A 14,803-nucleotide genomic window follows, 5' to 3' on the forward strand; every position below is an offset into this window, starting at 1 on the left:
TTTTTTTTTTTTTTTTTTTTTTTTGAGACAGAGTCTCGCTCTGTCACCCAGGCTGGAGTGCAGTGGTGCAATCTCGGCTCACTGCAAGCTCTGAATTCCGGGTTCACGCCATCCTCCTGCCTCAGCCTCCCGAGTAGCTGGGACTACAGGCGCCCACCACCACGCCCAGCTAATTTTTTTTGTATTTTTTTAGTAGAGACGGGGTTTCACCATGTTAGCCAGGATGGTCTTGATCTTCTGACCTCGTGATCCGCCCGCCTGGGCCTCCCAAAGTGCTGGGATTACAGGCGTGAGCCACCGTGCCCGGCCATAACGGTGATTTTTAAAATTATCACGAAACTTTAAAAAAAATTTATGTTTTAATTCGATGTTGGAATCAGGTTGCAATGATTGTTCATAAACCTCCCTCCTCTAGCTTAGACTCTTCCAACACTCTCAGGTACTTCATTTACATACATCAATTTTAGCAGCCAGCTCTGTAAGTGCCGATTTTCTTACCCCTCCTCTTGAGAGAAGAGATTGCCTCTCTTTTTTTTTTTTTCTGAGAGGGAGTCTCACTCTGTCCCCCAGGCTGGAGTGCAGTGACATGATCTCAGCTCACTACAAACTCCGCCTCCCGGGTTCACACCATTCTCCTGCCTCAGCCTCCCAAGTACAGTAGCTGGGACTACAGGCGCCCGCCACCACACCCGGCTAATTTTTAAAGTATTTTCAGTATTTACGGGGTTTCACCATGTTAGCGAGGATGGTCTCAATCTCCTGACTTCGTGATCCACCCACCTCGGCCTCCCAAAGTACTGGGATTACAGGCCTGTGCCACAGCACCCGGCCGAGATTGCCTCTCTTTTTGAGACTTGTCTCGTTTGTCGCCCAGCCTGGAGTGTGTTGGTGTGATCTCCGCTCACTGCAACCTCCTTTCCCGGGTTCAAGCGATTCTCCTGCCTCAGCCTCTTGAGTAGCAGGGATTACAGACGCGTCACCACACCCGGCTAATTTTTTATATTTTTGGTAGGCACGGGGTTTCAACATGCTGGCCAGGCTGGTCTTGAACTCCTGATCTCAAGTTATCCGCCCACCTTGGCCTCCTAAAGTGCTGGGATTACAGGTGTGAGCCACCACACCTGACCGAAATTGCCTTTTCATACCTAGTCCTAGCACCCAGTGCACTATTTGGCTCTCTGTGATCTTTATTAAGTGAATGAGGGAATCTATAAAATAGCTACCAAAATGAATAAGTGTGCTTATCAAATCTGAAGCAAAGAAAGATGCCCAGGCTATAAAGATCACTGATCTGGCCATTTTCGAATCTTTTTTTGTTTTATTTTTTATAAATAAAAGGAGCTCTGAAAATGGATGCTATCGACCTTTTTTTAAAATCAGAGAAGGTTTATGTCTCCAAATTATTCTTCTCACTCCCCTAAAAGTGCCATTTTGGTTTTGTTAAGTTTTATTTTTAATGCTTGGTCTCTTAGCTTAAACGATTCTTTTCCCAAAATGATAGTCTTGAGGGTGTCAGATTTCATTAATCCTGTTACAGTTACAGTGCTCCTCTTTATCAAGAATTTCATTTCCATTTCAGGTTTTTTTGTTTGTTTGTTTTTGTGTTTTTGTTTTTGTTTTTGAGGTGGAGTCTCACTGTGTCACCCAGTCTGGAGTGCAGCAGCAAGGTGGTAAGATCTCAGCTCACTGCAATCTCTGCTTCCCGGGTTCAAGCGATTCTCCCGCCTCAGCTTCACGAGTAGCTGGGATTACAGGCACCTGCCATGATGCCCACCTAATGTTTGTATTTTTGTAGAGGGGGGGCTTTCAGCATGTTGGCCAGGTTGGTCTTGAACTCCTGACCCCAGGTGATCCACCCACCTTGGCCTCCCAAAGTGCTGGGCTTACAGGCAAGAGCCACCTTGCCTGGCCCCATTTTGGGTTCTAACTGGAATACTTCTTCCCAATCATTTTCCTCTCTCTTCCTTCTCACCGTCGTAGCTGCATATTCCATTAGAGAAGAATAATAAGGCCAGGCACGGTGGTTCAAACCTGTAATCCCAGCACTTTGGGAGGGTGAGGTGAGTGAATCGCTTGAGACCAAGAGTTCGAGACCAGCCTGGCCAACACGGTGAAACCCCATCTCTACTAAAAATACAAAAATTAGCTGGGCATGGTGGCAAGTGCCTGTAATTGCAAGTATCTGGAGGCCAAGGGACGAGAATTGCTTGAACCTCAGAGGCAAAAGTTTCAGTGAGCTGAGATCTCACCACTGCACTCCAGCCTGGGTGACAGAGCAAGACTCTGACTTAGAAAAGAAGACATTCTCAGGTAAGCATTTTTTGTCAGATATTGGCCCTGAGCTCTTGGAGCAACATTTGGGTGGGTTAAGTTAACTGGTTAGGATATAATACCACCAGAAGTCCTCAGACACTGTGAGGTTGTCAGTCTTTAGAACTGTGTTTTGGTTCTTCTTCGTTTTTTCTTTCTTTCTTTCTTTTTTTTTTTTTTTTTTTGAGACAAAGTCACACTCCGTTGCCCAGGCTGGAGTTCAGTAGTGCGATCTCAGCTTGCTGCAACCTCCACCTCCTGGACTCAAGCAATTCTCGTGCCTCAGCCTCCTGAGTAGCTGGGATTACTGGTGTGTGCCACTACACCCAGCTCATTTTTAGTATTTTTAGTAGAGATAGGGTTTCACCAAGTTGCCCGGGCTGGTCCTGACCTCAGGTGATCTGTCCTTCTTGGCCTCCCAAAGTGTTGGGATTACAGGCGTGAGCCACCGCACCCTGCCTGGGTTCTTCTGAATTCAAAGTCTTTATGTGTTTTTCTGTCTCCTGCTTGAGATTAGGATGTGGGATTATACTCATTCACCAACCGTCCCCTCCCTTCGTGACCACCTCTCCTGGGCAAAGGAGAGGGTTGCCTGACTATGAATAAGAAAAAGATAGGAAAAGATCCTTCTTCTATTAGAGATAGACTTTGGACTAAATCTTAACTCTTATCACATCAATATCTTTCCCTGTAAAATGGGAGTAAGAGTTATCTCATAAAGGGCTGGGTGTGGTGGCTCACGCTTGTAATCCCAGCACTTTAGGAGGCCAAGGCAGGCAGATCATCTGAGGTCAGGAGTTCGAGACCAGCCTGGCCAAAATGGTGAAACCCTGTCTCTACTAAAAAACTACAAAAATTAGCCGGGCGTGGTGATGCGCACCTGTAATCCCAGCTACCCAGGAGGCTGAGGCAGGAGAATTGCTTGAACCTGGGAGGCGGAGGTTGCAGTGAGCCAAGATTGTGCCACTGCACTCCAGCCTGGGCAACAAGAGTGAAACTCTGTCTCAAAAAAAAAAAAGTTACCTCATGAAGAGGTAATGTTGGTAAAGCACCTGGGATCTAGTAGCTGTTCAATAAACATTGATTTTGTTTTAGCCAAAATATTTCACTTGCATCATCTAATTTGATCTTCATAGAAACCTGACAAGCAGAACAAATATTGTAATCTCTCCTTTATTGATTATTAACCTAGTATCTCAAACTTCCTAAGTATGGGTTGAACATCCTTTATCCAAAATGCTTGGAATAAAAAGTGGCTCACACCTGTCATCCCAGCACTGTGGGAGGCTGAGGATGGCGGATCACCTGAGGTCAGGAGTTCAAGACCAGCTGGCCAACATGGTGAAACCCCATCTCTACTAAAAATATAAAAAATTAGTTAGGCATGGTGGGCGCGTGCCTGTAGTCCCAGCTACTCGGGAGGCTAAGACAGGAGAATCGCTTGAACCCAAGAGGCAGAGGTTGCAGTGAGCTGAGATTGCACCACTGTACTCCAGCCTGGGCACCAAGAGTGAAACTCCTCAAAAAAAAAAAAAGAAAAAGAAGAGAAATCAAAACAAAAGTGTTTTGGATTTCAGATTTTTGGGTGATTTCAGAATATTTGCATGTATGTGGGGATGCCCGTACATAGGCTGGGATGGGGCCCAAGTGGAAACACAAAATTCGTTTATGTTTCATATACAGCATATACACTTAGCCTGAAGGTAATTTTATACAATACTTTGAATTTTGTGCAGGAAACAAAGTCTGTGTGCATTGAACCATCAGAAAGCAAAGGTGTCACAATCTTAACCACTCACGTGGACTCTGGTTGTTTGACGTCACCATCATTTCTGACTCAGTTTATATGTTTAGAGGCAACCGACAAGTAATCATTTTCTTTTCTCTTTTTTTTTTTTTTTTTTTTTTTTTTGAGACGGAGTCTCGCTCTGTCGCCCAGGCTGGAGTGCAGTGGCGCCATCGTGGCTCACTGCAAACTCTGCCTCCCGGGTTCACGCCATTCTCCTGCCTCAGCTGCCCGAGTAGCTGGGACTACAGGCGACTGCCACCACACCCAGCTAATTTTTTTTTTTTGTACTTTTAGTAGAGATGGGGTTTCACCGTGTTAGCCAGGATGGTCTCGATCTCCTGACCTCGTGATCCGCCCGCCTCAGCCTCCCAAAGTGCTGGGATTATAGGCGTGAGCCACCGCGCCCGTCAAGTAATCATTTTCTTACACTTATTAACACGTAAGTACTTAATAGTAGAAAATATGACATACTTTTCTTTTTTTTTTTGAGACACAGCCTCACTCTGTCGCTCAGGCTGGAATGCAGTGGTATGATCTTAGCTCACTGCACCCTCCGCCTCCCAGGTTCAAGGGGTGTCCTGCCTCAGCCTCCGAGTAGCTGGGATTACAGGCATGTGCCACCATGCCTGGCTAATTTTTGTATTTTTTGTAGAGACAGGATTTCACCATGTTGGCCAGACTGGTCTTGAACTCCTGGTCCCAAGTGATCCACCTGCCTCGGCCTCTCAAAGTGCTGCGGTTACAGACGTGAGCCTCCTCACCTGGCCAACATACCATTAATATAGTGAAAAAGTAATGTGTTCAGTGTAACTTGGAGCATCATGTTAGCTCTCAAAAAGTTTTGGGTTTGGAAGAACTTTGGAAGTTTGAATTAGGGATGCTCAACTTTTAATAATAATAACTAACTCTTATCAGCACTTACTTCTCATTAGACATTATTATAACAGTTTACATTTAATCCTTACATCACATGTATGAAGTCTACTAGTAGGTCCATTTTACAGATCTGGAAAATTAGGGCAGAGAAAGGCTAAATAACTTGCCCAAGTTCAAAATGCTGGCAAACAGAAGAGTTAGGATTCAAACCCAGGTAGTATGATTCCAAACGCAATGCTCTTTGCTATTACTCTGTAGACAGGGCTATGGTTAGCCTCTACCCATCTTCTTAAGTGGATCTTCTTAAGTGGGATCTTCGGGTGGACTTGGAACCAAATTAATGCAAGACAGATTAACAGAAGAAAAGCATGTATGTTTTATTCATTTTTTTACATGTACATGGGGACCCTCGTAAGAGAGAAGACCCCAAGAAATGGCCAAAGCAGAAAGCTTTTATCCCTTGTAGACAAAGAACTACACAATTTGTGGAGAAATGACAGGACAAAGGGGTATAAGCTATGGGGCAGGAAATTCCAGGGGAGTCGCTAGGAGATAAGTGGAGGCGGGTATAAAGCTAGTGGAGGATGAGGGTTTTTTTCGGTAAGTTTATTTATACAGCTCCATTGCAGCGGTCACTTCTTAAGTCACTGAAAACAAGGTTTATCTTGTGCTGGTGCAGAGAAGGCCGCGTTTTCATAGGAATTTTTATGGCTTGATAAGAAAGGGCAGATCTGGAGGCCCTGTCTGCCACCGCTGATTCTCAAGCATCTTCGCTCAAAAATATTTCTATCAGAGAGGCACATTTTGGGGTGACATAACCCTAGTTTCCTTCAACTCTTAAGTGCCTCTGATAGTCTTTAAGTAGTGGACTTGAACTTAATATCGTTCCAAGTCTGGGGCACTTGGCTGGCAGAGAAGGAGCGCATTAGGGAATTCCGTAAGCAACACCATGGCAGAGACAGCACTGAATAATTATCAGATCTGCCAGCTTCCGGACAGAACTGTGTTAACGGGGAGGCGCATTAGGGCACAGATTATGGCCAGAGTGCCGACCCAGAGAAGGCACAGAGAGCTGGACTGGCACGGGAGCCCTGAAAACACAAGAGGAAAGGGTTTCCATCTTCACACTTTGCACTTTGGAGACTTCAGTCTAGAGTGGGAAGGAATACTTTTCCCAAAGACCCCTAGACTTTCACAGTTCTTGGCCCTTACCACTTTCCACATGATAATACAGTTATCAACCAGTGTTTCTGGTCTGCTTTTTGAGGGCAAGATCATATTTTACTTATTTTTATGCTCCCTATGTAGAGCATATGGTAGGCACTTATTAAGTGTGAGTTGGAGGAATAAATGAATCTAAACAAATGAATATGCTTGAGTCCCAAAGGGATTTGGAGTTTGCTTCAGTTTTGTTTTGTTTTTCTTTGTTTGGTTTTTTTTTTTTGAGATGAAGGTCTTGCTATGTTGCCCAGGCTGGTTTCAAACTCCTGGTCTCAAGCAATCCTCCTGCCTCAGTCTCCCAAAGTGCTGGGATTACAAACATAAGCCACCGCACCCAGCCAAAACTTTTATTCTGATAGCAAAAATATTTTAATGAAGATTCTTTGTGGGGAAGATGTCAATATTTTCAACTGTTCTCTTATGAAACAATATTCTACCTATTTTAATATTTTCATTTTTGTATTTATATCCATTTAAAACTAAAATAGGATATATAGCTTTTAAAACTTGAATGTATAATTTAATAATAGCTCTCCACCCACACCTATTAAAATGTTTACGAATCCATAAAATCTTACAAGTTTCAAGCCGCACCGGATTTTCATGGCTTTGTGTAAGTAGATGAAATGGATGCCATGTTCCTCCCATTTGCAATCTCTAGCAGTATTTTAGTGTTTCTACTATTTAGTCATCTGTGGATATGAGTTGTAAATGGCAGCTTGAAATAATCTGAAGTTTTGAGGATGAGTTTCACAGCTTTTAACATTGCATCCAATGTGCTCATGTGCTGGAGAGAAAAAACTTTTTCTCTACTCTTTTAGCTTCAGTACCTGGGGGCGTACAGATTAAACTAACAAAAGACAGATTAACGGGAGAAAAGGCACACAATTTTATTTATTTATTTTGTGTGTGTTGCCAAGATACAGATCTAGACATTTTGTTTGTTTATGTATTTATTGATTTAGAGATAGGGTCTCACTTTGTGGCCCAGGCGGGAGTGAAGTGGCTGGAACACTGCTTACTGCAGCCTCAACCTGAGCCCAGGCCATCCTCCCGCCTCAGCCATGTGCCGCCATGTCCGGTTAATTTTTGTATAGAGATGGCATTTTGCCATGTTGCCCGGGCTGGTCTCGAACTCCTGAGCTCAAGTGATCCCGCCCACCCTGGCCTTCCAAAGTGCTGGGTTTGCAGGCGTGAGTCACCGCGCCAGCCACAGTTTTTAAATTAACATTGGCAGGCAGGGAGTGCACCGGAAAACAGTGAAACTTAGGGCTTTGGGCTTTAAAGGATGATGAATTGTGGGGAAGTGACTGGGAAATAAATGGGGGGAGCTCATGGAAGATAAGGGCTGTTATAGTAAGGTCTATTTATGAAAAATCATCTTGGAGTCTATTCCCTGTCTTCGGTGAAAAGGATGATAACCTGTCTGATTGATAAGAGTTGCTCTTGTTTCTCTGGTTGGGGGAAGGGTGTTTACCTTCCTCAAAGGGAAATATATGCCCTGATTCTAGGCCAGATAAGAGGAGGGCAGATAACTTCCTGCATCTGTCAATTTTCAGTTGCTTTCTGCTCAAAATAATCCTCATGCTAAAGTGCACATTTTGGAGTGGCATATTCCAATTCTCTTCAAATGTAAAGCAAATAATATTACAGCTGAAACGTATTCAAATTATTTCCAGTTTTATCCTGATTTTTTTCAGTCCTATTGATGAGAAACAGCTACTTCCTTGTAAAATAAGTCTGTTTTTACGGGGTTTTTTTGTTATGTTTTGTTTTTTGTTTTTGTTTGTTTTCTGAGACGGAGTTTCGCTCTTGCCCAGGCTAAAGTGCAATGGTGCGATCTCGGCTCACTGGCAATTTTTGCCTCCCGGGTTCAAGCAACTCTCCTGCTTCAGCCTCCCAAGTAGCTGGGATTACAGGCATGTGACACCACGCCCGGCTAATTTTGTATTTTTAGTAGAGACGGGGTTTCTCCGTGTTGGTCAGGCTGGTCTCGAACTCCCGACCTCAGGTGATCCGCCCGCCTCAGCCTTCCAAAGTGCTGGGATTACAGGCGTAATCCCACTGCACCCGGCCTGTTTTTATGTTCTTGACCTAGCACAGGTACTCTCCTTGTGTTACCTGTTGCATTTCATTTAATTCTTTTAAAGCTATAGCAAGCAATTTAAGACTATAAAGGATATTTACAAAAATAAAAGGGAAGGGAAGTCAACCATAATCCTATTCTACAAAGATATGTTTTTACATATTTCCTTTCAATGTTATCTATGTATATCTCTTTTATATAGTTTAAGTGATGGAGCATTCAGTATGGGATGTAACTTCTTCCACTTAACATTACATCACAAACATTCTCCATGTTCTTGCATACTTGGGGTCCTCATTATCTAACAGTGGCATAGTGCTAACCATCTCCACTTAGGCTTCTGGGCTGCTTCCAGGCTCTTGGCTAGGCATCCTGCTAGCACTCTCAGCCCTACGAAGGGTGGATCCGTACTTGGCTCCTCCCCACCAGGTGGAACCTGAGCCTCCAACAGCAGCCTCAGGCCATTCAGAGGTCAAGCCCCAGGCCTAAACTGCGACTAGACAAAGAAGGCTTTTGGCTCTCTCCCCCATCTCCCAGGTCCAGGCTTGGTTGAGCCTGCTATGCGGGCACTCCAGGTCCACTCCTCGGGGCAGAGGCCACTGTGCCATCCCCTTTCCCATGGTCTCCCTACACTCGACCTGCACGGGGCGCTCCACCCAGAGGTGAGTCCCTCCCAGCTGTTCTCTCCTTCTGTCCTAGCCATCCGCAGACCCACCCTGTGCAAAGGAAGGAGCTAGGCCGTGCGCCCTGGGCGTCATGATCCTCCTGCGGGCCTCCGAAGTGCGGCAGCTGCTCCACAATAAGTTCGTGGTCATCCTGGGGGACTCTGTGCATAGGGCGGTGTACAAGGACCTGGTACTTCTGCTGCAGAAGGACTGCCTGCTCACTCCCCAGCAGCTCAAAGCAAAGGGGGAGCTGAACTTCGAACAAGATGAACTGGTGGACGGAGGCCAGCGCGGCCGCATGCACAACGGCCCTAACTACCGTGAAGTTCGCGAGTTCCGCTCCGACCACCATCTGGTGCGTTTTTACTTCCTCACCCGCGTGTACTCTGACTACCTCCAGACCATCTTGAAAGACCTGCAGTCGGGCGAGCATACCCCCGACCTGGTCATCATGAATTCCTGCCTCTGGGATATCTCCAGGTATGGTCGGAACTCCTGGTGGAGCTACCTGGAAAACCTGGAGAACCTGTTCCAGTGCCTGGGCCAGGTGCTGCCCGAGTCTTGCCTCCTGGTGTGGAACACGGCCATGCCTGTGGGCGAGGAAGTCACCGGGGGTTTCCTTCCGCCCAAGCTCCGGCAGCAGAAGGGCACCTTCCTGAAAAACGAAGTGGTCGAAGCCAACTTCTACAGCGCCACCGAGGCACGTAAACATAACTTCGATGTACTGGACTTGCATTTTTACTTCCACCACGCGAGGGAGAACCTGCACTCGGACGGGGTGCACTGGAATGGACGCGTGCACCGCTGCCTCTCCCAGCTGCTGCTGGCCCACGTGGCTGACGCCTGGGGTGTGGAGTTGCCCCAGCGCCATCCTGTGGGCGAGTGGATCAAGAAGAAAAAACCTGGCCCGAGAGTTGAAGGGCCGCCCCAGGCCAACAGAAATCACCCGGCCTTACCTCTGTCCCCACCCTTACCTTCCCCCACATACTGCCCCCTGCTTGGGTTGCCACCTCAGCGATTGCCGCTGCTCCCGCTCCTGCCCCCACAGCCTCCTCCTCCCATTCCCCTTCACCAGGGAATGCCCCGGTTCCCACAGGGTCCCCCAGATGCCTGTTTTTCCTCAGACCATACTTTCCAGTCAGATCAATTCTATTGCCATTCAGATGTCCCCTCATCAGCCCATACAGGTTTCTTCTTCCAAGACAACTTTGCGATTGGTCCCCAGCTGCCTATGCCCTTCTTCCCCACACCCCGTTATCAGCGGCCTGCCCCTGTGGTCCATAGGGGTTTTGGCAGGTATCGTCCCCGTGGCCCCTATGTGCCCTGGGGACAGCGGCCTAGACCTTCAAAGAGAAGGGCCCTAGCCAACCCGGAGCCAAGGCCTCAATAGATGGACCTAGGCCTTATTTCCTCTTTATGAGCATGGATTGGACAGATCTGACACTTCCTTTCCATTGCTTGGCCTGGACAGACTGACCTTGTTAACTTAAGCCTGGAGTCCATGCCTGGTCTTTTTGTTCATTGCTATTACCAAGAAAGCCAAGGAGGAGCAGTCTGACTCATTCTTCTTGGCTGCAGCCTCTTCCCCACTTCCTGGGGGTGACCCAGCATTATTCCTGCCTCCCCACTCTATTCTCTTTGCCTTTGTGTAAAACTAAAATTGAAATAAAGAAGTTGCACAAAAGTAGTTGTGGGTTTTGCATGTCTATATTTAATGGATGCCTCTCCATTAAACAATTAGTTCTTAGTATGTTTTGGCTCTGTGCCCCCACCCAAATCTCATCTTGAATTGTAATAATCCCCATGTGTCAAGGGCGGGACCATGTGCAGGTAATTGAATCATGGGGGTGGTTTCCCCTATGCTGTTCTCATTATAATGAGTGAGTCTCACCAGATCTGATGGGTTGTTGTTGTTGTTTAGACAGAATTTTGCTCTTGTTGCGCTGGCTGGAGTGCAATGGCGCGATCTCAGCTCACCACAACCTCCTCCTCCCAGGTTCAAGCAACTCCCTTGCCTCAGCCTCCTGAGTAGCTGTGATTACAGGCATGCAGCACCACTCCTGGCTAATTTTGTATTTTTAGTAGAGACGAGATTTCTCTGTTGGTCAGGCTGGTCTCAAACTCCCGACCTCAGGTGATCCGCCCACCTTGGCCTCCCAAAGTGCTAGGATTGAGCCACTGGGTCCAGCCACCACTTCTCTGTTTTTAAGAATGTTAACATAACTAAGACTGTTTAAATGCTAGGCTCACTGTATCACTCAACTAGTGAAATGTTAATACTTAGATAAAATAGTCAAAATCAGATGTGATTAAAATTGTTCAAATAATAGGATTTTTCATCGCATTGATTTGACTGGTTTGTAGCTCCCCAATACCACCATCCCTAAATTTGACAAGAATTAGGACATGCTGTCTTGCAAAAATGAGGTTCATGAAGTCACAAGAAATTGGTGAAATCATATATATCTACAGAAGGAATACATTAGCAGCTTTTAATCCACTAAAAAAACAAGATTCTTGGAGAATGGGACCTTTATCTTATATCTGTGTCTCAAATCTTAGCACAATGCCTGGCACTTAATAAATACTGAATAGCATTTCTGGATGAATCAACGAGTGAATAAAGAGATGGCTTATAAATAAATGTTTCTGATGAGACTACAGTCCAAATCTCTAGAGTTACCATAAATCAACATTTAATCTTTGCAACACATCTGAAGGAATATTATTGAAATAGCATGATGATGGTCTTTAAGGATTCTAGAAAGGGAGTGATGAGTCAGAATTTGCCAGAATGTCCCAGCATCGTCAGGAGAAAGAGAACCTGTCTGGTCAATGTAAATGTTCTAATCCCATGGAGATTAGGGCAGCAGACTATGAGATTTGGTAACATTTGCCATCAAGACAAGCTAGCTGCCTTCATTCTGCCTTTATGTTTCCCAGTCAACACCAAACAGTGTTTAGCTGCTGATCTGAGTAAGCTGACACATTTAATGTTTCTATTTCCATGAACAAGGTAATACATTGGTATTCTGGTTTATAACTCTCTCTTGTGAGTTAGGTCAGTATGTCTGAATCCTTAATCTGATGATGCCTGATGAACCAAGGAGAATGAGTTCTTAGATATACAGTGCTGAGGATCAGACGCTGAATCAATGGTGAATCCACAATATTACGGATGAAATTGCATCAACTACTCAACAGAGAAAGTTCTGTTTCTCTCCAATGGGTAGGAGTGCAGGAGACTCGAACAGGGGGAATCTTTTCCTTCAAAGGTGTATTAATTTCCTGTGGCTGCTGTAAAAAAAAAATACACCACAAACTTGGTGACTTAAAATAACACATTTATCTCCTAATTCTGGAAGTCAGAAGCCTAAAATCCATCACACCAAAATAAAAACCCTTACTATGTCCTCACCTGTATAACATGATCAGGCTTCTACCTGCCCTGGCAATGTCATCTTCTGGAACTCTCTTTATTGCTCTTTATTCTTTGAACCACACAGGACTTCTTTCCATTCATACAGCACAACAAGCTCTTTTATAACTTGGGTCTTTGCACTTGCTATTTCCTTTACCGCATTGTTCTATATCCCGTACTTCCTAGGTCTTTTAATTCCTAACTCATCCTTCCATTCTCACTTTGCAAGTTCCCTCCTAAAAGGCCTTTCAGGACCATTTCATCTGAAAGTACCATGATGTTCTGTCATAGCACTCTTTACTTTCTTTGTATGGCTTACCTCACTCTGCAATGGCTTCAGTAGTTGCTTGTTAACCTCCCTACTAGAATGAAAGTTCCATAAGTCTTGGTTACTCTGGACTTCCCAAGGCCTACTAGCACAGTGCCTGATAAAGAGGTTTTCAAGTATTTATGCTTTAGTCAAATATTCAAGCACATAATTCACTCACATTCAGTAATCAACTAAGAATGCAATTTGTATTAAGATTGAGCAACATCAGCCCAAACAGCTATTGTGAAAAAATAATAATTGAGCAGCGTTTGATTACTTAGAAAATGTCTACAGAACATTCCCACAACTTTACCTAAATTATGCTGGCTAGCTAGCCCTCTTCCTCTCACCCCACCCCTCCACCCACTGGGAGTAAGACTCAGCACATTCAGTGAATGCTTGCCTTTAATTTCATACATATCCTGACTTTTATCTTCCAGCCTAGGGCTTTCTTCTTTGCCCATATTTGCTATTTTCACCTTGCTCCTTAAATGAGGAAACCTAGCAAAGCAATCAAGCTCTTGTCTGGTAAAAAGAACCAAAACTATTCAGCATCTGTGAGAGAAATTATTGCTCCACTGTTGAGATTTAGAATGCAGGGTTCATTTGGCCTATTTTCCATCCTCAAGAAACAAACAGCACTCACAGATTTACATACTTGAGTCTTGTCTTAAATTTCCTGGAAGAGTAAAATTAATGATTACATTGACATCATCGAAGCAGCATGTTTTTCACAAGATTCTATACTAATATATTATACCAAAGGCCAGATTTTAAAGCTGTAACAATATTTTTCCATATGTACAAAGAAAGCAAGGTCCAGCATTTGAAAACAAAACAAACCTTCCCTCCCAGAGCAGGATTATTAACAGCCCTTCACGGTCAGCCACAGAGCTCTTGCTCTCGCTACCAGGAGGCAACATTCACGGCTAAATCTGGAGTTGTACAAAGCAGCAGCCCGTCTCTTCGACAATTTTTTGTTCACGACTTCTGCAAAGGTAAGTTGTTTCAAAAACTTACATCATTAAGATGCATGTGAGGCCAGGCGCGGTGGCTCACGCCTGTAATCCCAGCACTTTGGGAGGCCGAGGCGGGCAGATCATGAGGTCAGGAGATGAGACCATCCTAGCTACCATGGTGAAACCCCGTCTCTACTAAAAATACAAAAAATTAGCTGGGCATGGTGGCAGGCGCCTGTAGTCCCAGCTACTTGGGAGGCTGCAGCAGGAGAATGGTGTGAACCCGGGAGGCGGAGTGAGCTGAGATCCAGCCACTGCACTCTAGCGTGGGCGACAGAGCAAGACTCCATCTCAAAAAATAAAAAATAAAAAAAGGTGAATGTGAGAGAAAGAAATTACCGTTGTTTTAAACTGTTGTATGTTTGTTTCCATAAACTCCAGGAATAATATTCTCATTCTCATAACTCAAGAAAGAGCTCTACCATGGCATGCTTAATTTTATAGATAAACAGTGACATGCTTAATTTTATAGATATACAAACAGTCTCTGACTTACGAACTTTCAATGTACGATTCTTCAAATTTACGATGGCGGGAAAGCGATATGCATTCATTAAAGAGTGGTCTAAAGGCCAAGTGTGGTGGCTCACGTCCGTAATCCTAGCACTTTGGCAAGCTTGAGCCCAGGTTTGAGACCAGTTTGATCAACATAGTGATACCCCCATCTCTATACAAAAAATTTTAAACAATTAGCCAGGCATGATGTCAAGTAACTGTAGTCCCAGCTACTCAGGAGGCTGAGTTAGGAGCTGAGGCTTGAGCCCAGGAGTTCGAGACTGCAGTGAACTATGATCATACCACTGCACTCCAGCCTAGGCAACAGAGTGAGACCCTCTCTGAAAAAAACAAAACAAAAAGTCCAATGATCTCTCTCAATGCTGAGCAGCACAGCCGCAGCAGCTCCCAGTCAGCCATGCCATCACTAAGGTAACAACTGATAGATACTCTATAGTGTCCTGTGTTGCCAGATGATTTTGCCCAGTTGTAGGCTAATACAATTGTTCTGAGCACATTTAAGGTAGGGTAGACTAAGCTATGATGCTCAGAAGTTTAGGGGAACTAAGTGCATTTTTGATTTACAATATTTTCAGCTTATGATGGATCAT

At 44.9% G+C, this 14,803-nt stretch overlaps 1 protein-coding gene across 2 annotated transcripts in view; it reads left to right on the plus strand.

The window, feature by feature from the left end:
• PCED1B (PC-esterase domain containing 1B) overlaps positions 1–10,634 on the plus strand; it is a 28,201-nt gene extending 17,567 nt beyond the window's left edge. For both annotated transcript variants that reach the window (XM_017885426.1, XM_017885503.1), the window contains one exon: positions 8,982–10,634. In XM_017885426.1, the coding sequence (XP_017740915.1) occupies positions 9,039–10,337 (1,299 nt within the window). In that variant the 5' untranslated portion in view covers positions 8,982–9,038 and the 3' untranslated portion in view covers positions 10,338–10,634. The remainder of the gene's footprint in view (positions 1–8,981) is intronic.
• The last annotated feature ends 4,169 nt before the right edge of the window (positions 10,635–14,803 follow it).

The sequence above is a fragment of the Rhinopithecus bieti genome, unplaced genomic scaffold, assembly GCF_001698545.2.
Source record: "Rhinopithecus bieti isolate Rb0 unplaced genomic scaffold, ASM169854v2 scaffold_314, whole genome shotgun sequence".
NCBI classification, from domain to species: domain Eukaryota; kingdom Metazoa; phylum Chordata; class Mammalia; order Primates; family Cercopithecidae; genus Rhinopithecus; species Rhinopithecus bieti.